At 45.5% G+C, this 23,724-nt stretch overlaps 1 protein-coding gene across 1 annotated transcript; it reads left to right on the forward strand.

Moving 5' to 3' along the window:
• Positions 1-7,949: 7,949 nt before the first annotated feature.
• On the forward strand, positions 7,950-22,740 carry TMEM218 (transmembrane protein 218). Its single transcript, XM_033172242.1, has 4 exons — positions 7,950-8,091; positions 9,183-9,293; positions 12,411-12,513; positions 22,518-22,740. The coding sequence occupies exons 2-4, from the start codon at positions 9,184-9,186 to the stop codon at positions 22,653-22,655; spliced, it is 351 nt and encodes a 116-aa protein (XP_033028133.1). The 5' UTR covers positions 7,950-8,091; position 9,183; the 3' UTR covers positions 22,656-22,740.
• Positions 22,741-23,724: the final 984 nt, after the last annotated feature.

Raw genomic sequence — 23,724 nt, forward strand, 5'->3', positions numbered from 1 at the left:
AGAGCACAGCAAATAAAGGTCGGCAGGGGGTCTGCCCTGGCTGCGGCGGATCACATGAGAGAAGAAAGTGCCGGTTCCGAGAAGCTACGTGTCATGTTTGTGGAAAAACGGGGCACATAGCCAGGGTCTGCAAGTCGAGTGGCACGTCGGGGTCCGCGAAATCAAGAGGTCAGAGGACATCCACAGCGACGCACCAACTCGACGATTGCAACTACCTCACGCAAATCGAGGGCAGAACTGTGCCATTTCCAGCCCAAGGGAAACCAGCTGTGCGGGTCCTAATCGAAGGGAAGCCGTGTAACATGGAGGTGGACTCCGGATCCGGATTCTCCATCGTATCGGAGGACACGGCCAGATCGTTATTTCCTAGAGGTAAGCTTCCGAGATTGGAGCCCTTCCCGGCTACTCTGCAATCCTATTCCGCCGGCCGCATAGACATTTTGGGGATGTGCGCAGTGAACGTGCAATTCCGCGAGAGGGAGGCCGTTTTAAAGCTTGTGATCGCAAAAGGGAAGCGCACTAGCCTGCTGGGCACGGACTGGTTCCCGGCCTTGGGGTTGGGAATCTCAGGGCTCAACATGGTCCAGATAGCTTCCGAGACATTTAACACTCTGTACACGGAATTTGGGGAGCTATTTAATGGAGAGTTAGGATGTTATAAAGGGCCTCCAATTGACTTAGAACTGGACCCGGGGGTTGCACCAATCCGCCTCAAACCCAGGCGGGTTCCTTTTGCGCTACAGCCTAAAATAGAGACTGAATTGGAGAAGCTAATACAGCAAGGGGTGCTTTCACCAGTGGACTCTGCTAAATGGGAAACACCCTTTGTCACACCCCTGAAGGCTAATGGGGAAATACGAATTTGTGCGGATTACAAATGTACGATTAATAAGGCCATCAGGGGCAACTCGTATCCAATTCCAGTAGTGTCCCAACTATTAGCGAAGCTGGCTGGGGGCAAGGTGTTTGCAAAGATTGACTTGGCACAGGCATACCAGCAGCTTCCAGTGACTCCAGCGTCCGCAGAAATCCAGACAATTGTGACGCACAAGGGCGCCTTTAAGGTGAATAGGCTGCAGTTTGGAGTCTGCGTGGCACCTGGCATTTTTCAAAGTCTTATGGAGCGCCTGTTACGGGGCCTGCCAGGTGTCCTGCCATATTTTGATGATGTGTTAATCGCGGGCAAGGATGCTCAAGAACTACTGGGACGCATCCAGGCAGTCCTTTGCAAATTCCGGGATGCGGGGTTGAAACTTAAAAAAGAGAAATGTAGTTTTGGGGTAGCAGCTGTGAACTTCTTAGGGTACAGAATTGATGCTGCTGGCATCCACCCCATGGAAGACAAGGTTAAGGCTATCGCCGCAGCACCAACACCTAGTAACAAGGCTGAGCTGCAGTCCTTCTTGGGCCTCGTCAATTTCTATCACGCCTTTGTGCCACACAAGGCATCGATAGCCGAACCACTGCATCGGCTACTCCAAAAGAAGTGTGCATGGCGTTGGGGGCAACCGCAACAGAGAGCTTTTGAAACGCTGCGGGGCGTGCTGTCAACGGAAAGTACACTCGCCCACTATGATGCTGCTAAACCATTGGTGCTGGCGTGTGATGCCTCACAGTATGACGTGGGGGCTGTCTTGAGTCACAGGGAGGCGGATGGGTCGGAGCGTCCAATCTCCTTCTATTCCAGAACCTTGAGCCCCACAGAGCGGAACTATGCCCAGATTGATAAGGAGGCACTGGCTATAGTCACAGGAATCAAGAAGTTCCATGACTACGTGTACGGCCGCCCTTTCACAATTCAAACGGACCACAAGCCTTTACTGGGTTTGTTCAGCCCGCATAAACAAACGCCTCAAATCTTGTCCCCACGCATGCTCCGATGGTCCATCTTTTTGAATGGATTTCAATACGAACTGTGTCATGTGAAGGGTAAGCTGTTGTGCCATGCGGACGCGCTGAGTCGTCTACCACTACCGGGAACAGCCGACGACGACCCAGCTCCGGCCGAGCACGTCATGATGATGGAGACACTTCCCGGACCACCCGTGACTGCCGTCGACATCGCCGCGAGAACTAAAAGGGACCCCGTCCTCGCCCGTGTCCTTGTGTGGGTGGGGAGGGGATGGCCAAGTGGGACTCAGGAAGAGAAATTTAGACCTTTCATGGCAAGACAAAATGAGCTGTCTCTCCATAAGGGTTGCATATTGTGGGGCGATAGGGTGGTTATTCCAAGGTCGCTACAGAATGAGGTGTTAGACACATTACACATGGGTCATCCGGGCATGGTTCGGATGAAATCGTTAGCCAGGTGCTATGTGTGGTGGCCAGGGATGGACAAGGACATTGGGTGCGCACCTGTCGAGCGTGCCAGGAGGTACACCCAGAAATGCCCAGGGCACCAGTGCATTGGTGGGAGCGGGCTAAGAAACCGTGGAGTCGGCTCCATGTAGATTTTGCAGGGCCGTATCAGGGAAAGGTGTTCTTAATTGTAGTAGACGCCTACTCGAAATGGCTGGAGGTCTCAATTGTGCCAAACATGTCCTCAGCTGCTGTAATCAGGGCCCTTCGCATTTTGTTTGCAACGCATGGGTTACCCGAGACCATAGTATCAGACAACGGGGCGGCTTTTGTGTCCCAAGAGTTCAGGGCATTCCTGGCTGACAACTTCATTAGGGGGGTAACTTCGGCTCCCTTTCATCCATCCACGAACGGCCAAGCCGAACGGATGGTGCGCACAGCCAAGGGTGCAATAGCACGCCTCTTGGAAGGGGATTGGTCTGCTCGCATTGCAAGGATGTTGTTCCTGCAGCACACAACGCCGTGTGCATCCACAGGCAAGTCCCCAGCTGAATTATTAATGGGAAGGAGGTTAGCCACAATCCTAGACTATGTCCACCCTGACAAGGTGCCGGGCCGCGATACAAGAGAACCACCGGCCGCCGAGGGTGACAGAACCCGATACCTGACAACAGAGGATTTGGTTTGGGTCCGGAACTATGCAAGGGGACCAGCATGGGTGCCGGGGGTGGTCACCCGACCCAGTGGGCCAGTGTCATATTTTGTGACGTTAGAGGATGGCAGAGTAATGCGCCGCCACATTGACCAGCTAAGGCGCCGGGTTCCAAGCAGGGTAAGCCCGAGTGGGGAGGAGCCGCGCACAACTCTGCCGGTGTCCAGTGAATCACAGCAGTCTAGTCAGGATGACTCCGGGCCACAGGGGGTGGAGGGCTCAGAGAGTCAGGAAGCTGGGGGCTCAGAAAGTCAGGAAACCGAGATCACCGCTGATGAACCTAACCCGGAGACAACTAGTCAGCCTAGAGAGTCAGCTAGTGACACAGCTCCAGCTGAGGTACCCGAGGTTATTGGGGAGAGAAGTCTGACCACGGATAGTCCAAGGAGTGACACACCGGGGGTTAGGCGATCCGGTAGGACTCGAAGACCTCCGCAATACTTGAAAGATTACGTGCATAGTATCAACTAGGTGCGGGGGAGTGTTGTGTATTAAATAAGATATTCTGGCAGCAGGGTAAAGTATTGTTATTGGTCAATTTGAAGTGTACAATCACAATCCACAGCCTGATTGGGTCCCGCCGGAAAGTTTGAATATTATTGGTTCCCGCTAAAATGTATCTTTTCCCTCAGTCCCAATGTGTCTATAAATAGAGCTTTCCCTACCCCCTATCCCCAGTCTTGTCTAATCCCTACAATAAAGAGCTGTTTTCACTAAGACGTGTAGCTGGACTTCTTGCTACCAGAACCCACGACACAACAGATATATATTTGGACTCTTACACTTTTGTATTTGTAAAACCAAATAAAAATGATTTCAAAAACAAAAACAAAAAACTAATCTGTATCAGCTAACAGAAAAGATGTGTTTTATCAAATCACATCCCCTTTATTTGCTTGAACTTGCAGCAGGAAGCAGAGAGATCACGTCACATTTGGGTTTCCTGTGCCTATAATTAGCTAAGAAACTTATTAAATGCCAACAAATCTGCAACTGTCTAAATCTGTGCCACCCCCAGGGGCCCAATGGCCCTCTTGCCCCCCCCTCCAGCCCAGCATCATGAATGTGTCCAATGCCCTTTTAAAGCTGTCTGCTGGAGGATATGTCAACATGGGGCAAAAACAAGACTGAGCTCACACAGCATCTTCGTTTCTTACTGACGCTGCTGGACTTTTAAACAAAACAGAAATCCAGATACGTAGGCTACTGCAGTCCCTTAGCAAATCTAGAAAAAGAAACGAAACGAAAAGGACAGATGGTAAATTAGTCCGCAAGTTGATATTACAAGTGTTTCTATTTTGGATCTTCTCTTAATGTTCAAAATACCACAAGCATGACAAGCATAGGAATATGTTTTCCTCTATTTTAAAAAAAAGCTTTTAGCAGAGAGGTAGAAAATGCAGACACGTGTGCATATACATTGTACCACTATTTCATCTCTGCAACACCCACCTTTGCCCCCCCCCCAAATGAATCAATATATTGGGAGGGGGGGCACCCAAAGTTGTTGAGCTTTTTTTTTTTTTAAGGAAATCAAAGTTGGGGGCTGAGTACTTGAGTACTTTCAATGCTTTTCACTAATATTTGTGGATCTGCACTATGTCCTTAAATGGACATAAATCTGATATCAGGAATCACAAGACAGAGAAACCAGTAGGAGAACACTTCAATCTCCCAGGACATTCTATAAAAGATCTCAAAGTAGCTGTCTTAATAGAAAGAAATTTCAGAAATAGACTGGAAAGAGAAGTGGCTGAATTGCAACTAATCACCAAACTTAAAACCATGGAGAAACTTGGTCTGAACAAAGACATTGGATTCTTATCTCATTATACATGACAAAGCTATCTTTAGCCATCTCACCCCTTGCCTTTCCCTGTAAGACCCTGTAATAATTGCAGTCTTTAACAGTCCTCTACATGTTTTCCACAACTATCAGCTGATCACCCATTCCCACCACCCTTCTGAGTAATACCCCTCCCCACTCCCTCACTATCTGGTCTGGTGACTTCTGTTTCAGTGTACCTGAAGAAGTGTGCATGCACACGAAAGCTCATACCAAGAACAAACTTAATTGGTCTCTATGGTGCTACTGGAAGGGATTTTTTATTTTATTTTGTTTTGACCATGGCAGACCAACACGGCTACCTACCTGTAACTGTTGCTATTAACAGTAATCCTTCTGGTTGGTTAATTGGTTTGGCACATGATGTGTGATGCTAATTATTTCCCCCAAGTGTTAAATTATAACTGATCAGAGGCAGCTACCGGAGAGCTATGAGATTCAGGTGAGGGTCACATTTCTTGTCAATCCCAGTAGGTATATAAGAGGCCGACCCGGCCTGCCCATCTCTTTCTATTCCCGTACGTTGTCGCCCGCGGAGCACAACTATGCTCAAATTGACAAAGAGGCATGTGCCATTCCCTCTGGTGCAGATCTGATTTATATATATATATTGGGGTGGGGTGGGGTGGGGTGGGGTGGGTTTACACATGTGCCCATCAAGCTGTGTGTGGGAATTATCCCTCCGTGTGTGGTGCTGTCAGGAGGGGGTTGTGCAAATGCTGCGCGTTGTGCATAATGGAAATATTTAGGTGCGATGTTCTATCCATGGATGCAGCTTGCAGAGGGGAAATTCGAGAGGGCGAGGGAGCATGGGTCCGCTGTGGGGAGCGGAGCGCATTTCTTGCGCACGGGTGCCTGCCTGCAGAAGGGATTTGTGCTGCGGAGCTGTTGTGGGAAATGCCTATGTGGTTGTGTTGACAGGTGTGCAAAGGAGGGGTGCAGAAGTTAAAGGTATCTGTCTATATGGCCTTTCCAAAGGCCAGGTTGTGCACTCAGCTGGGGCCTGTAAAAAGCCAGGCGGGGCCACCTTAAGTTGAGGCTGTGTAGGCGTTGTGGTGTATGTGATTCAGATTCTGATTGACATTTTTTTTAGCAATGCCCCCCTAGTGAGCCGCCTTTTGTTCACTTCTTTTTATTTCGAGGCAGTGCACACCTATTTTTGTGGAACTGCAAACCTTTCCAGTCATGTGTTACTCCAGTCAAATCCCACATATGAATGTGGGGAAAGATGATGGTGTGTAGCCTGGTGTAAATTAATTTGTAGCTTGGGGGGATTACCACGGCGAGGACTGTCCCTGAGAACCGTAGACTGTCCCTGGGACAGGTGAGGGTGCTGATCCCTTATTTTCAAATCCGAAACTTGACAGCTATGAGTGCTTTGTCACTTTGTTTCGGTAGGGCTTCTCGTTATCCTTATTTTTAGCTCATCCCCAGCGCTAGCTAATTTGACAGTTGTTTTTTTTAAGGCATCTATTTAAATGCAATTAACATGCATTGCATTGTTCCTTGGACAGAGGGGAGAAAGCTGAACATCGGAGCGGCAGCAGCGACGGGTCTCGTTCCGATGGGGGAGGAGGACGGAGGGCAGAAGGCGAGAAGCCGATTGGTGAAGAGCGCACTTCTCCTCGTCCCCTGAGCCAATAAGCCGGCGCGCTCCCGAAAAGCCGCGGCGCCCTCTGGCAGAAGGCTTTGGGTTGCCCGTGGTAACCTCCAATCCGGTCTGGAAAGAGAGATGAAACGAAAGCGGTCACTGGCTCCTGCCGGGCGGGGTTGACTAGAATCTTCGCTGGGATTGGTTAAGGTGTTTGGGGCGAGGATTGAAAACTTCCACGGAGGGTCCTTCGCCGCTAGTGCGGGCCTCTCGGGGACTTGCCCGCAGGTAGGGAGCGCGGGCCGCCGTTGCTTTGGGCTCCCCTCTGTGAGGGGGGTACCCCTGGGTCTGTTACAGCTGCAAATCTTTGATTTCCAACGGGCTTCAATCTCGCGCTTCCTCTTACACAACAGCCCGGCGAGGTTGGGCTCACCTTGTGCCAGGCAGGCAGGGATTCAACAGGTGAAGCTTTATGGCCTCTCCGTGTTGGGAGAACCAACACCCCCCCACACACACACCTTTCTTCTTTCACACAACTTAAAAGCATAGAAGCGCTTAATAGAAATTTATTTTACTCTCTCCTCCCTCTCCTCCCACCCCATCACTTCTTGGTCTCACCTACTTTGCAGGGTTGTTGTGAGGCCTGTTTAAAGCAGGGGGGGTATGTTAATATGATTATTTTATTTATTGTTATTTTATTATTTATTTTATCAGTATTTTATTAACTGCTAAAATGATTATTTAGTTAATTGTTATTTTATTATTTATTTTATTAACTGTTAAAATGATTAATTGTCATTTTATTATTTATTTTATCAGTATTTATTATTTTATTAACTGCTAAAATTATTTTATTAATTGTTACTTTATTATTGTTTATTTTATCATTTACTATTATATTATTTGCTAAAATGATTATTTTATTAATAACTGCTGCCATATCATTATGCTTTTTAAAATTATGATTACAGTAGAACCTCAGTTTTCAAACATTTCCGTTGACGAACGTTTTGGAACTTGGAAAACCCGGAAGTAACTGCTTGCTTTTTCGAATGCGCCTCGGAAGTCAAAGTCCCAAGGCGGCTTCCGTATTGAGTTTTTTGTATTAATTTTTCCGTTTTGAGGTTTCCATATTGAGTTTTCGGTTTTCGAACGTTTCGGAACTCGGACGGTCTTCTGGAATGGATTACGTTCATAAGCCAAGGTTCCTCTGTAAAGCGTGTTCTTAATATTGTACACTGACCTGGGATCTTTTGATAAAGGGCACCAAATGAATGGAATGAATAAAAATATAACTCAAACGAGGGTATGCGAACTATTGTGTTCTGCCCTGAGCTTGGAGATCCTTGGTGGGGTACTTTATTTATCTTTTACCCTGCACTTCCACTTCCCTGGAAGCCCCCAGAATAGTTTATGGATCAAGACAGTCCCTGCCCTCAGGCTCAGATGTGTTGCAAAAGGGAAAGGGAAAAATCATGCTCTTGGTTATGAGTTCTTCTAGTGATCAGGTGGGATGGAAACATAACACAGCAAAAGGGAGAAAGCTTAATCTGTTGCATTTCTACCCCTAGCTTGTGATGCTGCTTTGAGAGGCGCAAGAGGCCCCACCAGAGGGAGGAAAAAGCAGCGTTCACTTACTGTGAAGTAAGTCTGTAATATTTCTATTTTGCAAGTTGGGAACTGAGAACCTAAGATCAGACCTCCATCTCATCCAGGATCCTGTTTCATACAGTGGCCAACCACAATTTGGGCATAAAGACAATGCGATGTTTTCATCCATGAGTTCCCTTAAGGGAGTTTCACATTTTATGGGGCAGCAATCATGTTTGACTGTGGCCAGTGACCTACATTTTTGGTTCAATATCCATTATTATTTATCATTTTAAAACCCATGTCTAGGGTTGCCATATGTTCCTCCTTTAAAAATTTTGTCCCTTCTGCTACACTTTTTTCCACAAGCTTTCAGATGGGCAGTAAAGACTTATTTCATTCAGTTTGCTTTTTTCCTAAACAAGCCCCAGGTTCCTGTTGATCTTTTTACCAGTAATTGAATGGCCTTACTGGTATCTGAATGGCATGTTCATGGCTTTACTTAACTCGTTTTAAATTACCGGTACATTATGCTGGGTGATACTGTTTTTATGGTTATTTATGGTTCGTGTTATTTTTAAAATAGAATTTTACATACAATATATTCAAAAATCATACAATTCAAAGAAATTCAAAATGTACAGTACTTGGACACACTGCATTGATACATTGGTAGTATCTTGTTGCATGTAATTGTAATGATACTCCATCCTTATTTTTTTTCCAGGGGACACTGATGGTTCTTAAGATGATTTTTGTAATTTTTTAAATTTCGATTCATAACTCTTATTTAAAATCTCTTTTGGGAACTGCCTTGCAATGTTATTTCCCCCTAAAAAATGGCTTCTAAATATTGTAAATTAGCAGCCTCGTACTTGGTGTTTTTCAAGAATTCTAAGAAACCAAAGAATCAGTGCAGTTTTGAAAGGTTCTCTCTGCCATCTTGATTCAAAAAGCCACCCAACGGTATGAAATTTTATATGAAAATTTACCCCCTGGTCTCAAGAGCCATCCAGCAATATTTTGTTGTAATATCTTCAGAGGTGTTGAAATGCACAGCTTCCACAGACACCAAACCCCCAGGAATGAATGGGAAAGGTGGTGCTATGCTAACAAAAAGTTTAGCAGTGCTTCTTTCTTTGCAGGATGCCTGGCACAGTTCTTGGAGTTGGGCCAGGAGTATTTATCTTAGCGCTGCTCTGGGTACTGACCTTGCTGCTCTGCATGTTGTTATCCAGAGCTTCTGGACTCGCTAGGTAAGGTGCCGTCTCCTGCTGGGAAAGTAATTGGAGAGGAAACTGCTAACCACATGGATTTCAGGCAAATATTTCAGCCATTCCTCCTCAGAAGAAGGTTGGGTTCCATCATTTAATTAATTACATGTTACTTTCCCACCTTTCACTCCAGGGAGCTCAAGGTGTGATGATTTTTAGTGCTTCTTCACAAGAGACCCTGGATTGATTTTTGGAGGGGAAAGAAAAGATATCAGAGGTGCTAACCAGCCTACTACTGATCTATTCTGAATTACTATTTTTCTGCATGTGTTTTTTTTACAGTGAAGCAACTATGTTTAGAGGGGAGGGGAATATTGCAAATTAATGGGTTTTTTTAAAAAAAACAACAACAACAACGGGACAGCAATGTTTAGGCAATATTTTTAAAAATGAAAATTGATCAACTGAAAAGGTGCACCAATTCGTCACAGGTAATCTTTTAAAAATGCATGTGCTAATGGAAACTGCAGATAGCAAGTACCAGCTTAGAAGAAACTTTCCTTATCTTTCTCACAGAGGAGTGAATGCCTTTTCTAGGGTGATGCCTGCTATGATATCATGTAAAATAGAAGCATCCTTTTTTCCTTCAGAACTATTATTTTTCTGAAGTTGCAAGTTTTATTTAATCAATTAATCCGCTGAAACTTGTATAATTAACCAGCCAAGATTTGTTTAATTGGAGAGCAGCCATTAAAAAACAAAACCCCAAGTATTCAAAATGTGGATTGTGAAATTATAAGAAAAGTATAATAGACTCATTAAATCCCCTGCCACCACCAAAACAAAATGAAAGACTTCTCCATGTTCTATCCAATTATTCTCAGGGAAGACTTGGGATATTTAATATCTTCCTTTTTACTGCATAATGTTTCATTTGTAAAATCAAATATTCATAGCATTTTTAATGAGGAAGGGCTACCTGATCATTTCGCTTGTGTGCTTTGCTTTCTTTTCTTACTTATGATTTGATAAATTAGTGAGCCTTTGCTTGTCTAATTCATCTCCAGCCATTGGCTAGGTACACAAATTTTGGTATGGCTAGGGTATCTATGTCTTCAGCAGTTGGGAAGACCCAATATCAGGGAGGGAGCCCTCTTGTATCCTATGTCCCCCCGGAGCCATATGATTGTCACCTTATGTCTCTGCCCATCCCCCCTTTAAAAAAAATGTAGACCCCATTTTATGATTTTATCTTTGCAGTGGACATTATTGTCATTTTTTGTTCTTCTTCTTATTTGGCAAAGTCTATAAATAATAAATAATGTCAAAGGAAAATTGGCAGCCACATATCCTCTACTTAATCTAATAAGTGCATCTTTTAGCTTCTCAAGACATGGTGTATATTGGCAGTTATTGCCCAGCCTTTTTCTATCTATTAAAAAGAAAGGAAAGGAAGCTGGCATCAAATGGATTTGGGTTGCAGAATACACCCCCCCCCCCGAACTAGCCATATCCTTCTGAGGCTCCTTCCTGTAGTGTAGTGAGGTAGAATCCAGTCCTGGTAAATTCATAGTGCACTTTTCACTGGCATCATTGCATTGATTCTTGAAAATTGCACCCTAAAGTTACAGTCATTAAACACTTTGGGCTGTATCCAATGTAGCACTCATTCCATTAGCAAAGATTTACACTTGTGCAGAATGGGACTTCCCGCCTGCCCCAACCCAAAATCTGTTATTGGGGTTCCCTCAATCCTCTAGACAGATTTGGAGAGGGAAGGAGTTCTGTTGTGCAAACATAAATCCTTGCATTAATGAAATAAGTGCATTGAATGCCACTCTTTGCTACAGATTGGTCCATTTGGGGCTGCTCTGGGAGGGTCTATTCCCCACTGTGATGCAAGGAGAGCCAGTGTGGTGTAGTGGTTAAGAGCGGTAGACTCGTTATCTGGGGAACCGGGTTCGCGTCTCCACTCCTCCACATGCAGCTGCTGGGTGACCTTGGGCTAGTCACACTTCTCTGAAGTCTCTCAGCCCCACTCACCTCACAGAGTGTTTGTTGTGGGGGAGGAAGGGAAAGGAGAATGTTAGCCGCTTTGAGACTCCTTCGGGTAGTGAAAAGCGGGATATCAAATCCAAACTCTTCTTCTTCTTCTGAGGTGCTTGCAAACAGCAGAAGATGCTAGCATTCTGGAAGCCAAATCCTGTGCAGGTCTTCACACCTGGGTACCTGGCATAGTCTGTTAAATTTCCTGAGTTAGTGGGAGAGAAGGCAGCCATAGCTCCCTTCTACCTGTTCTCACCACTTTCACCATCTAGATTCCTGGGTTCTTGCTTGCTGGTAACAGACAAGGGAATGAGCGGATGCAGAGCCGTCTCATCCATTGGGGCTGGTGGCGCGGCGCACCAGGGCGCAATGGCCTGGAGGGCGCCTCCGCCCTCCAGCCCCGCTGGCAGCGCCTGCCGGCAGCGCCCTCTGACTCCCGGCAAGGGAGCTGGCCGGCCACGCCACGCCCTCTGGATGCCCAGCAGAGCACAGGAGCTCTGCGCGCCCTTCCAGCGCTTCCGGGACGGGAGGCGAGGGCAGCCGGCTCGCGCTCCCGCGCGCAGCCGGATGGCGCGGCGTAGCCGGCCAGCTCGCGCTCCGCGCGCAGCCGCCCGCCCGCCCGATGCAGCGCGAGCTGCCCAGCCGCGCCGTGCCGTCCGGCTGCGCGCGGAGCGCGAATTGCCCGGCTGCGCGCGGGAGCGCGAGCCGGCCGCCCTCGCCTCCCATCCCGGAAGCGCTGGAAGGGCGCGCAGAGCCCCACGCCGCTCCAGCGCCACGCCCCTCATCCCCCACTCGCCCACCCCCCTCCCAAGGGGCGGCAAGCGCGGGAGGGAGGCGGCGGAGAGGCGGCATGGCGGGGGCGCCGGAGGGATAGCCGCGCCAGGGCGGCAGATCCCCTTGAGACGGCTCTGAGCGGATGCTTTGACCAGGAAGGTAAATGGTGGGAGCTACCCTGGTTGCTTTCTGCTCTGCCCCATTGGGGCATTTAAAGGGGTGTGTGCCTGGGTAGTGACATTGAGCAACTCTATGCAGGTTTATTTAAATCTTCTTCTAAGAAAGTGTGGCTAGGATTAGCAGTGATTCCTGTGGTTTCTCCCCACTCTCTCTCCCCAGGTTCTCTGTCATTGTGGTTTTCTTAGCTGCTGTGATCATCACTTTGGTTCTGTTGCTTTTCCCTCGTGCCAGCGAGTTGCCTGCACCGGCCTCAGAAATTAAGGTAAAGTTATTGAGAAGCTCCCCCTCCACAAATCTGTAGGATTTCATACTGTTTCAAATGCGTGCTGTTTACAAGCCAAAACAGATTTCAAGAGGGCCAAGTTCTAGCACTAAGTATAGTCCCAGTAATTTGCATCAGTACAAGTGGTTGGCTAATTGCCCATTTTCCAAGGGAAAGCAAATGCCGCCAGGTCGAATGCATTATTGCTGGGAAAGGGAGAAGAGAAGTCGGCATGCTGCCACGAAATGGCTGCTAGACGACCAAGGCCAAGACTGGTAGTTGAGAGTCAGGTGTTCAAGCTGAGAGCAGGCACCTATTTAGTTATTTGACTTATTAATCTTGTGCTACCTAGAAGGTCTCCAGTCAGCTTACATTTAAAAACATAAACACATTATACCATAGCAAGGGAGGGAAATCGTATAAAACATTAAATATTTTCATTCAACAATCAAAAACAGTCCCACCACCCCACGAGCCATAGGAAGGCAGGGAAGGGGAAGCCTTTCGCTAGTACTGAAAGGATGTAAGGGAAGGTGCTAGATGGAACTCAGTGGGGAGATCATTCCACAGATGAGGAGCCACGACTGAAAAGGCTCTCCCTTCTTATCACGCTCTGAATCATCTCTCAGGAAAGGGACCTGAGGGCCTCGGATGATGTGTGGACGCCAGTGGACTGAAAGCAAGCTTAGAGGTCAGGTGGGAGCCAGTAAGTTTGGAAGTGAAGAGAACCAGCTGGCATGCCCTAGTAGCTAATAGTCCAGACCTAGCAAAGTCAGCAGGATTCATTCATTCACTCATTCATTGAGAAATTTATTGCCCTGTTTTTTGAGGAACTTTCTTCCCAGAGCAGCTTACAGTCTCTAGTAAAAACCAACTCCATCGGACAAACAATAAACCCACCGTAAAAAAAAGTGAAATACTGAAATAGAAGACAATACAGATGGGGCCTGTGAAAACAGTTTTCTTGTCAACCATTAAAAACAAAGTCTTGAGGGTGGGGTGGTGGTGGTTAGTGGTTAATTACTTCTCTCAAACAGCCTGATTTAGCAGCAGCTTCTCTGTCCCTTTGACCCTTCCCATTCCCAAAGTCAACAAACAAACAAACAAGACCCCTTTCATTTGAAAGGTGGCTGGGTGTGTGTGTAACTTGAGGATTCTCACTAGCTGAAATAGGGCCTTCCTCTTCAAGACAAGTAAGGTTGCGGTTCGAGTGCCCTGCTTTCAAACACAGGCCTTTCTGCAGGCCTTTGTATCACCTCTGCATTACCTGAGTCCCCAGGCCAGGAGAATACTGGCCTGCTGTATTGGAAGCAAAATGACAAATAACCTCACTGATACATTAATACAAATCATTGTGAATGCACAACGAAGAGGACTTCTGGAGAGCCTCTTAATCTCTTCATTTGATGGCATTAGGTAGGAAGGGAAAAGAACAAAACCATTTCAGATTTTGTTGGTACATGCAGCCCCTATCCCCCCATCATGCAGGCAGGCTTATTTGCAGATGTAGCAGACTTGCACATCCTTGACCATACATGGGAATTTGTGTGCCGCTGCAGACATTTTTATTTGGTACATGCTGGCACAAGGAAGGTACGTCAGGTGCATATGGTTCATGTGGTCATGGCCTTGGATGCCTCCTTAGAGATGGGTGCAGGAGTGCCCTTGCTTTAGCAGTTCAAAATGTTAAGGTCCTACATGCCAGAGAAATGTGAACCAGGCCTCTTCAGGGTTTGCATCTCCCAAACAAGAATGATGGCTTCCCATTGCAATCTCATATTAGCTGGAGATTGAGAGAGGTTGCAGTAGCAATATAAGAGCTATAATTACCATTAGGTGTAATGGAGATAAATGAAGGACAATCAAAATGCATTCAAGTAATGTTTCATAGAAAATATTGCAGTGTGGGTGCTCTTCATAATGTACCTCGAAAAGACAATGGTGTTATGTGTGATATAGTGATACACAGAAGGAAAAATCAATCCGTATAAAAAGCATTGCGGTTTGTTGGCTGAGATTAATCAATGGCTTAATTTACAATTCTCATCAGAACATTTCGCCTCCACATTGCCACTGTTTTCATTCACTTCTATTTTATTTTCTCTGTCTCCACTCTGCTTCCTTTTACCCAGTTGAAAGAGTAAGATGTCTAGATTGTGAGAGGAGCTGTAGTTCAGGTGTAGGGCATGTCATTTGCATGCAGAAGCTCCCTGGTTCAATTGCTGGTATCTCCAGTGTAGGGAAGGAATGGTAGCTTTGTAGTAAAGCACATGCAGAAATGGGTTTTGGATCCTTATTTAAGCCAAGAACTGCATTACCCCAATGGGAAGCTGTCAATGACTCTTTCCAGAACTGGACAGGGCAAGAGCCAAGAGTTTGTACAATCCCACACCTTTAGTGCACACAGAACCACAAAAAGCAAGGCCCAGGTGCTGGAATGAGGGAGAGAGAGCCAGGAGAGCATTTCTTTGCTATGCACTGAGAAAGGGACTCCATTTCTCAGTGTGTAGCACAGAAGCAAAGCAGTCTGCTTGCAAGGAAAGAGAGTGATCTCTTGCTCTTCATGCAGCATAGGAATGCTGCCATCTGCCCATGGAGAAAAGGAGCTCCTTCCTTGCTGTGCAGCACAAAAAGAAGAGAGTGGGGAAGGTTTCATGGGCCAGACCTAGATTCAATCCATGGCATCTCTAGGTAAAAACAGTGCAGATGGTGAGCAGGTAATGAGACAGACCCTGCCCAAGATCCTGGAGAGTACCAGTCAGAGGAGGGCAAATAGTCTGATCTGGTGTAAGGCAGCATCTTAGGTTTCTGTAGTCCACTTGATGTCGGAGGACTCTTAATTCCAAAGTAGGGAGTGAGTTTTTTGTCTAGACAGTCCACGATTGAATCTTGGTTGGGGGTGAAGCTTATTTTGTCTTCAGACGTTGGAGTGGAGAAAATCTTTTTTTTTTTTAAGCGTTTGAGCTAGGAAGATGACCCTTGAATGGAATGCTTGCATTATTTACCCAAGTCACCTTATTAGGTGCCTTGTAGCAGCCTGAGGGGAAATGCTTTTACACTGAGGTCTGTTTGCAAAGTGAATCTGTTTCCACTCTGGGTCATTTGCGAGAGAAATAGGTTGCTTCGCTAGAAGGTGCATAGAAGATGCCTGGCTTTGCGTTCATCATCACATGGACATACTTGCCTGTAACTTGCCTGTAACTTGCATATTATCAGGAAACTCTGGTTGCGACTGCTTGTTAAAATATTGTGGAAGCTCTCTGGTACCTCTTTCTGCTCCTTTTTCATTTTTCTGATATCCAGCAGTAGTTGGAAGAAGGTGGATTGGAATCAACTGGTAGATCTCTGCGTAACTTGCAGCAGATCGGGGGGGGGGGGGAGAAAAAGAAGAAAAGAAAAAGAAGTAAAATAAGGACTTCCAACTCCTAGTGGAAGTCAACAATAGAGAAAACAAAAAAACCTGTTTTTAGTTCCTTAATTAGGAAATCAAGTATGTACACACATGGGAGAGCAATGGAAGGGATCTGTCTGAGAGATCTTGGGCTGAATATTCATCCCCATCACTTCTCCCTTTGCACGTGGCAGGAAACAAGCCAAGAAGCCACAGTTAAACTATACCTTGGCTTACGTATCCCAGTTTGTACAGAAGCCAGCTTTAAACCATGGCTCTGTAGCTTGGCTTCTTTGAAAGCCATTGACCATATTTTCGTGGTTTGCATGTAACAGGAAACTATGGTTAACTGTGGCTTCCTGGTGTGTTTCCCTGCTTGTCGGAAGGGACTGCATGCGGCTGCAAGGAGCTCATGCATATCCCAGCTTATTAAACAAGGGTTTGATCATTTATACATGGTCCAGCTTTTCCTCTGCGTGTTCAATTTGTTTTCCTGACAGCTCCTCACATAACTGTTTTAACTCCTGCTCCACCACATCTCATTGCAGAAAAAAGTCCTAAGATTAGAGCAAAGGTCCATCTAATCTAGTGTCCTGTTGCCCACTGTTATTCCTCCCTCCTCTGCCTGCCTCCTTGCCTGATTATTGTGCTCTGATATTACTGCATCCTACCTGTTTGCCTCCAATGGTCTTCAGCATCCAGTGGAGCTTTCTCGGGGTGATACCCTGCCCAAGGGGTTATTTTTCCCTTCTATTTTTGTTCCCCCTGTAACAACAAGATGCTTTTCATTTCTGTTGTTGTTGTTGTTGTTCAATCGTTCAGTCGTGTCCGACTCTTCGTGACCCCATGGACCAGAGCACGCCTATCCTTCACTGCCTCTCGCAGTTTGGCCAAACTCATGTTAGTAGCTTCGAGAACACTGTCCAACCATCTCATCCTCTGTCGTCCCCTTCTCCTTGTGCCCTCCATCTTTCCCAACATCAGGGTCTTTTCTAGGGAGTCTTCTCTTCTCATGAGGTGGCCAAAGTACTGGAGCCTCAACTTCAGGATCTGTCCTTCTAGTGAGCACTCAGGGCTGATTTCTTTAAGGATGGATAGGTTTGATCTTCTTGCAGTCCATGGGACTCTCAAGAGTCTCCTCCAGCACCATAATTCAAAAGCATCAATTCTTCGGCGATCAGCCGATTTCTGTTGTTGCTCAATTTTAATGTATTAATGGTTAGTTTTGGCTCTTTGTCTGCTAGGTCTTTGATGTTAATTTCAGCCTGGCAATTGTGTTTTAATAATGGATTGTTGTTAAATTTGTGCCTGTGTTTGCATTTTTTGAAAGCCCTTCAAGCACCTCTTTTGAAAGGGAAAAGCAGGGTATAAATCTTTGTTACTTTGTAAGTCACTTTGCAAGGATTTTTATCCTGGAAGGTGGAGCAATAAATGCTGCAGTGAGATGCATAAATCTGTGCTGTTACACGCTACAAGCAGAAGGCCAAACTATTTGATCCAAAGAGTTACTGGATTCTTCTCCGTGTCCTCTTTTTCAGAAGCCTTGAACCCTCAACCCCATTTCTCTACATTGCCCTGAATTTAAAAATAGAAAGAGAAAAGTTATTCACGGTGGGGTTTTTTGTTGCTTCAGAGTTAAATCTTTTGATTTAACAGACTGACAGTCTGTTAAGAAGACCGCTGTATAAATGGCTGGCAATGAAGATGCGGATTTTAATTGTGATGATCACATCATCTTTGATCCTGGAAGCTCTTTTTTAATTATCTTGGTGCTGACACTTGGCTGCTATTAGAGTGCTTATCCCACCTCCGGGTGCCCTTTCTCCAGAGGCAACTGTAATCCTACCCGCTTTCCCCCCAAACCCCCACTTTCACTAGCACAGCTGCTGCCTCCAGCAGATTTCACCGATAATCAAATGTTCCTTCTCAAGGCTTTCCCCTGCTGCAAGATTAACAACCTCCCCCCCCCCCATCTGAATTTCCATTACCAGCAGTTTGGCTCCCTCATGGATCCAGCTTCGGAGGAAATTCTCCCTCTTCCCAAAGGTTTCCTGGTCCTAATTATTTAAACTCCACATTCATTACACAGTCCTTCTCCTGTCTTCATCTCCTAGAGACACTGGGAATGTTTTGAGCTCTCTGGCGCAAGGCTCCTTCCTGACTGCATTCCTCTACAAGGCCCCGCTGCCGCCACACTCCAACAGCAAGGGAAATCACCTAGACTTACTTAGGACAGCTGTATCTTTCTTTCTTCTTCTGAAGAACTTTATTGTCTGCAATTTCAGTTTATAGCTCATGTGCCCTTCTTACAAGGAATTAAGGCATCATTTCTCGGACCCCAAAGCGTCCGTTGGGGGTGGAATTGCATTTTCCCTTGCCAACTGGGTCACTGCAATTTGGAGTGCTGCTCAGAATGTGATTACATGGGGAGATAGGAATTTGCCCTGTACTGAGTCAGACCACTGGTCCTTCAAGCTAGTTACTGTCAACATGGACTGGCCCTGGTTCCCCAGGGTTCCAGATGATCCTACCTGGAGATGCCTGAGATTCAACTTTCTGCATGCAGAGCTTGTAATGTAATGTGCCACTCTGCCACAGCAAGAGTGTCATGGAACCTGTTAAGTAGTGCCTGTGCTTCTAGGACAAGGGCAAAACACAACTTCTCCCATCTCCTTAGCTGCAAGGAGATTTATACTGGGTACTAAATGTGACAAATCCAGACTTTGCCTTGATTGTGCTCCCCCAGGCCCTGATATGCTCTTGGATGCATGGCATGTGATATTTGCAAAAGAAAGAAAGACACAGTGAGTGTTGCACAGCTTCCTCATATACACACAGCAAAGTTTCCCCTCCACCCCACTCCATTCCAGAGAGCAACTAGGGATAGTAGAATTGCTATTTTCTCACTCAAGGGTAGGCAGAAGGTAGACCAGTGCCCACTTTTTGGGCCACTGAAGAATGCCTGGTAGGTCCACTTGGTTGCTTGGAATTCTTGCAAAGAATGCTGACCTCGGTGTCTCCTGGTCTGAACCAGCAAGCCACTACCTATGCTGGTTTGCAGTCCTGTACATGTACTTTTGCTTAACACTGATATTATTATTATTATTATTATTAATAATAATAATAATAATAATAATAATAATAATAATAATATTAATACCCCGCCCATCTGGCTGGGTTTCCCCAGTCACTCTGTGTGACACAGCATATCTAAAAACATAATAAAAACATCAAGTGTTAAAAACCTCCCAATACAGGGCTGCCTTCAGATGTCTTCTAAAAGTTGTGTAGTTCTTTATCTCCTTGACATCTAAAGGGAGGGCATTCCACAGGGAGGGTGCCACTACTGAGAAGACCCTCTGCCTGGTTCCCTGTAACTTTGCTTCTCGCAGTAATAATTAATAATGGCAGAACTGCACCAAGTTCTTGTGTGGCTACAAGATGCTCAGACTGAGGAACTGACATGGGTGTGATGTTTATATAATTTGGAATCAGGTGACTGTATTCAGGCTAAAACAGCCTAAAGGGCACCCTTGATCCACAGAGGCAGATCTGCCTTGTGTCCTGAAGGACCAGACTGCTGGTAGTATAGGAGCTAAGTAAGGCACCAAGAAGTGTCTATTTGAGACTGGTTCAGTATGAGACATCCTAGCTTCTTAAGAGCTGGGAAAGGTGGCATAGGTTTGAGATTTGTCCATTCCAGGAGCCAAGGGGGGCTACAGCAGTAGAGTTCAGCAGGTAACAAGTCTATGTTGGAGATGAACAGGAGTCTGCTGTACGTATGGAGCTGGCAACAAGTGATATCAGGAGTATGTTCTGGCCTTGGTGATGGCGGTGGTGCAAAAAGGCAAGGAGAAGCAATGAAGAAAGAGCAGTGGATCCAGCAAAGAAGGCTGCATGGCCTAAGAAGCAGGCCAGCCAATGCCCTGTTTCATGGAAATATTTATACCTAGCAGGAGTCAGCAAGGGCCAATCGTCTGCTCTGAGGGTAGAATCTTGCAAAGTAGTACCATATTGGCCCAAATATAAGCCACTCTTTTAAAATTCAAGGGGGGGGGGAGAGACAGTACCCAAATATAAGCTGCTCTCTTAAAATTCCGCAGGTACTCACACCCGTTCCATTTTACTGTATGTCTGTTTCAGCAGCGATATCGTAAAAGCCAATTTTTGTAAGGTTGTGAATTTAAGCTGTACTTTAACCTTTTACGGTTGGAATTTGGAAAAAAAAAGTGAGCCTTGTATTCAGGCCAGTATGGTATTCCTTAACCATTACTAGGTTAAGCCTGGTGTTAAAGCAAATCTGTCCCTGTATCTCTGAAATTTCAGTCCTGGCCATATTTCAGCTGCCATGTTCTACTCTCCATATTGCTCTTTTCCTCTATAGCAGGATCAGGAGAAACTCTGGAAGCTGGACTTAGCAGTGCAGTCTCTCTTTGAGAGACGCTCCTGCACCATAAAAGAGTCCATTCCGAGGATCTCTAGGACTCACCTCGGCAGCAGCCCAGCACAATATGGTATCAATAATACATGCCCTGAGCTTTCGGCACCCAAAGCCTGCTAATTGGCTAATTAAAAAGTGCAGCGTGTTGAGCGAGCAAACATGTCACCCACAGGAGACTTGTTCTGTAGCGGAGCTGAGGTCAAACTTGTGTTAATGCTGTTTCATGAAACTCACCTTTGCTGTAAGCAGAGTGTAGAGCAGTCCCAGGAGCTGGGAAGAGGGTGTGGGAACCCGTCTCTTACTGATGGGGTGGGGCGCCTCACTACCAAACTCTTCTTTTTATTATATTTTTTTCCTGGCTGTTCAGGGGTTCTTATATGGCAGCTTTAACCTCACTCCTCCTCTCTTGTCCTAGCATGCATCTCTACTTATATTTGTAGGGCAAACTGTCCGCTTTAACTTATCGGAGTTCAGTTTTCACTGCAAGGGCATGGGGCAACCGTGGGGCAGGCAGAGCACAAACCAGCAGAACCATGGCTTCTTGCAAATAATTCAAGCCTTAATGAGCATGGAAGGAAAACTCAGAGACTTTTAATTTGTGCATTTATTAATTCCAGCAGCTTTTTTTTTTTTTACTGTAAACAAGAATTGAAGTCACTCTTGCATGAGAATATATTCAATACAAAATACAATTTGTTGAATTTGGTGGGATAAGTCCTCTGACCAGAGGCCAAAGCTACAGTATATGCTGTTGATTCTTTTTGTTGCTGTGGTCTCTCTTTAACTTTCTTGATTTTTTTATTCTGAGATGTTGAATTTCACCTATCGCCTCCTTCTTGAAGTTGGCGAGACATTGCAATATTTGGTTTTTGGTTGTGGCAGTTTTAGCATATGGCTCTCAGGATAGCTCTTAATGATATACATCAAGAATGAAATCAATGCAAGACAGGAAAATGCAAATTGACACTAAAACAGCCAACAACAGAGCAGTAGTTAAAATATACATACAATAGTGGCCAAAATTGTGGAAACCTTTTGGAAAAAGTGTGTTTCCGTGGTTTGATGGCTCATAACACCAATTTTATTTTGGAGTGATACCATAAAATTATATATCACCGGAAAGATAATTAAATGAAGAATGTAATGCAACAAAGTTTGTTCAATTATCTGTATTCTATCAAAAGTTATAGCCAAATTACCAGAAAAAGGAAGCACAACTTGCAGTAGCTTTCCTTCATTTGAATGTAGCCAGAGTGTTCGAGAGCCAGTCATCAAACCTCAGAAATACACTTTCCCCAAAAGGTTTCCACAATTTTGACCACTAGTGTAGGACTTTAAAAGATGGGTCTTTGTATGGCCCTGAAAAGATATACCAGATTAGGAGCCAAGCAAGCCTGCCTAGGGAGAGAGTTCCATGAGCAGAAACACTCCGTCACCAGTGAAGAAGCCCTTTCCTCAGTTTCCTGCCTCACCTCCCACAATAAGGCCCCCTAGTGGAGAGCCTCTGCCAATCAGCTTGGCGCACAGGAAGGTTGATGTTCATGTCTTTCCGTGGTGTTTGCTCACCCAGGCAGAGGGAGCAAGAGATGAGATGCAGCAGCCATTCCATCTGGCAGTAGCTGCGTGGCAGGCAAGGAAAGAGAAGTGTGCAAGGACACTTCATTGACGCTGCTGAGAGACCATCAGTGCTTGGCTCCTCTCATTGAGCTGTTTTCCATTCCAGCTGCTCGGTGTAAGAGCTTTGTAACAAATAATTATTTCCTGAGTTTGCTTTCCCTGCTCCAAATACACTTTCCTTTTGTGTCATGTCTTTTTAGATGGTGACCCTGAGCGCAGGAGATTTGTCTTGCTTTTATTGATCTGTGAGCCCCCCTTTTATTTATTTAAGAGGGCCTTCTCAGTAGTGGCACCCGCCCTGTGGAACGCCCTCCCATCAGATGTCAAGGAAATAAACAACTACCTGACTTTTAGAAGACATTTGAAGGCAGCCGTGTTTAGGGAAGTTTTTAATGTTTGATTCTATTTTTAATATTCTGTTGGGAGCTGGTCAGAGTGGGAAACTGATGGGCGGGGTATAAATAAATTATTATTATTATTCAAAGGAGAAGAAAAAGAAGGAAGACTGCTGTCATTGATATGCTCAGCTGTCACTTGTGCACTTTGTCTTCTCAGATTGTCGACACCTTCTTCATCGGCCGCTTTGTCCTGCTGTCCCTTCTCTGTGTGGTTTTCCTTGGGTGCCTCTTCATGGTTTTGGTTCACTATGTACTGCAACCAGTGTATGCCAAGCCCTTGAGAACTGCCTCCTAAGAAGACAGGCTGCCAATTGCTGGTGCCACTTTGGCCTTGGGGAGCAATACTTTCCTGTAACAAAAGGAAAGCAAACTTAAATTGCTGTGATCAAAACATTCAGTTATTTTTTAAATGTGTGTGTAATGTATGTATGTATAATTTTGTTATTAATATCATGTTGTATGATATCCTGAGCTTGTCTGGAGAAGAGAGATTGCAAATTTTGTAAATACAGTTAAATGTAGTGCAAGTTCTAAGCCTGCTCTTGCAAAATATGTTTATAAGGTATGTTTGCAACTTAGCAGTATAGGTGGGCTGTACAGTGGTACCTCGGGTTAAGAACTTAATTCATTCTGGAGGTCTGTTCTTAACCTGAAACTGTTCTTAACCTGAGGTACCACTTTAGCTAATGGGGCCTCCCGCTGCTGGTGCGCAATTTCTGTTCTCATCCTGAAGCAAAGTTCTTAACCCGAGGTACTATTTCTGGGTTAGCGGAGTCTGCAACCTGAAGCGTCTGTAATCCGAGGTACCACTGTATCGATTCTGGTCCATGTCAACTGTAGTAATAGTAGCTGCTCTTCAGCTAGGACAGTTTATTAAATAAAGACATTTTTTTCACATTAAATTCCAATTTGACTTTTAACCAGTTTCTGTTTCCCTCTATGCTGTATTCAAAGAAACTATGCCTGTGTATTTCTTTGTGGTAACTTCTGTATTTAGTGGATTTAATTTAATGGATCCCCAAGGGCTTATTTATTGTCTCCCCCTCCTTCCTGACACAGGTGAGAGATGCTAATGAGTCCCTCTGAGAAGTGGCTGGGCTGAGTTGTTCCAGGAGGACAAAAAGGAAACAGATCATTTTTCTTAGTCACCAAATTATTGTTGTCCACCCCTTTAAAAAAAAGTACAGAGAAGCCCATATCTAATTTAATGCCTTTCTTGGGGCTGAACCTCATGGTGCATTTAAAAAAAAATGAGCTGGGAGTCATTTCACATCTGCCTGCTCACACAGAAAGGGGAAAACGTAATGTCTGAATGGATGAGTTGGAGATCTTGTTTATGCTCGCACAAAGTCTGATTTCATGGG

Source organism: Lacerta agilis, chromosome 15 (assembly GCF_009819535.1).
Source record: "Lacerta agilis isolate rLacAgi1 chromosome 15, rLacAgi1.pri, whole genome shotgun sequence".
Taxonomy (NCBI): domain Eukaryota; kingdom Metazoa; phylum Chordata; class Lepidosauria; order Squamata; family Lacertidae; genus Lacerta; species Lacerta agilis.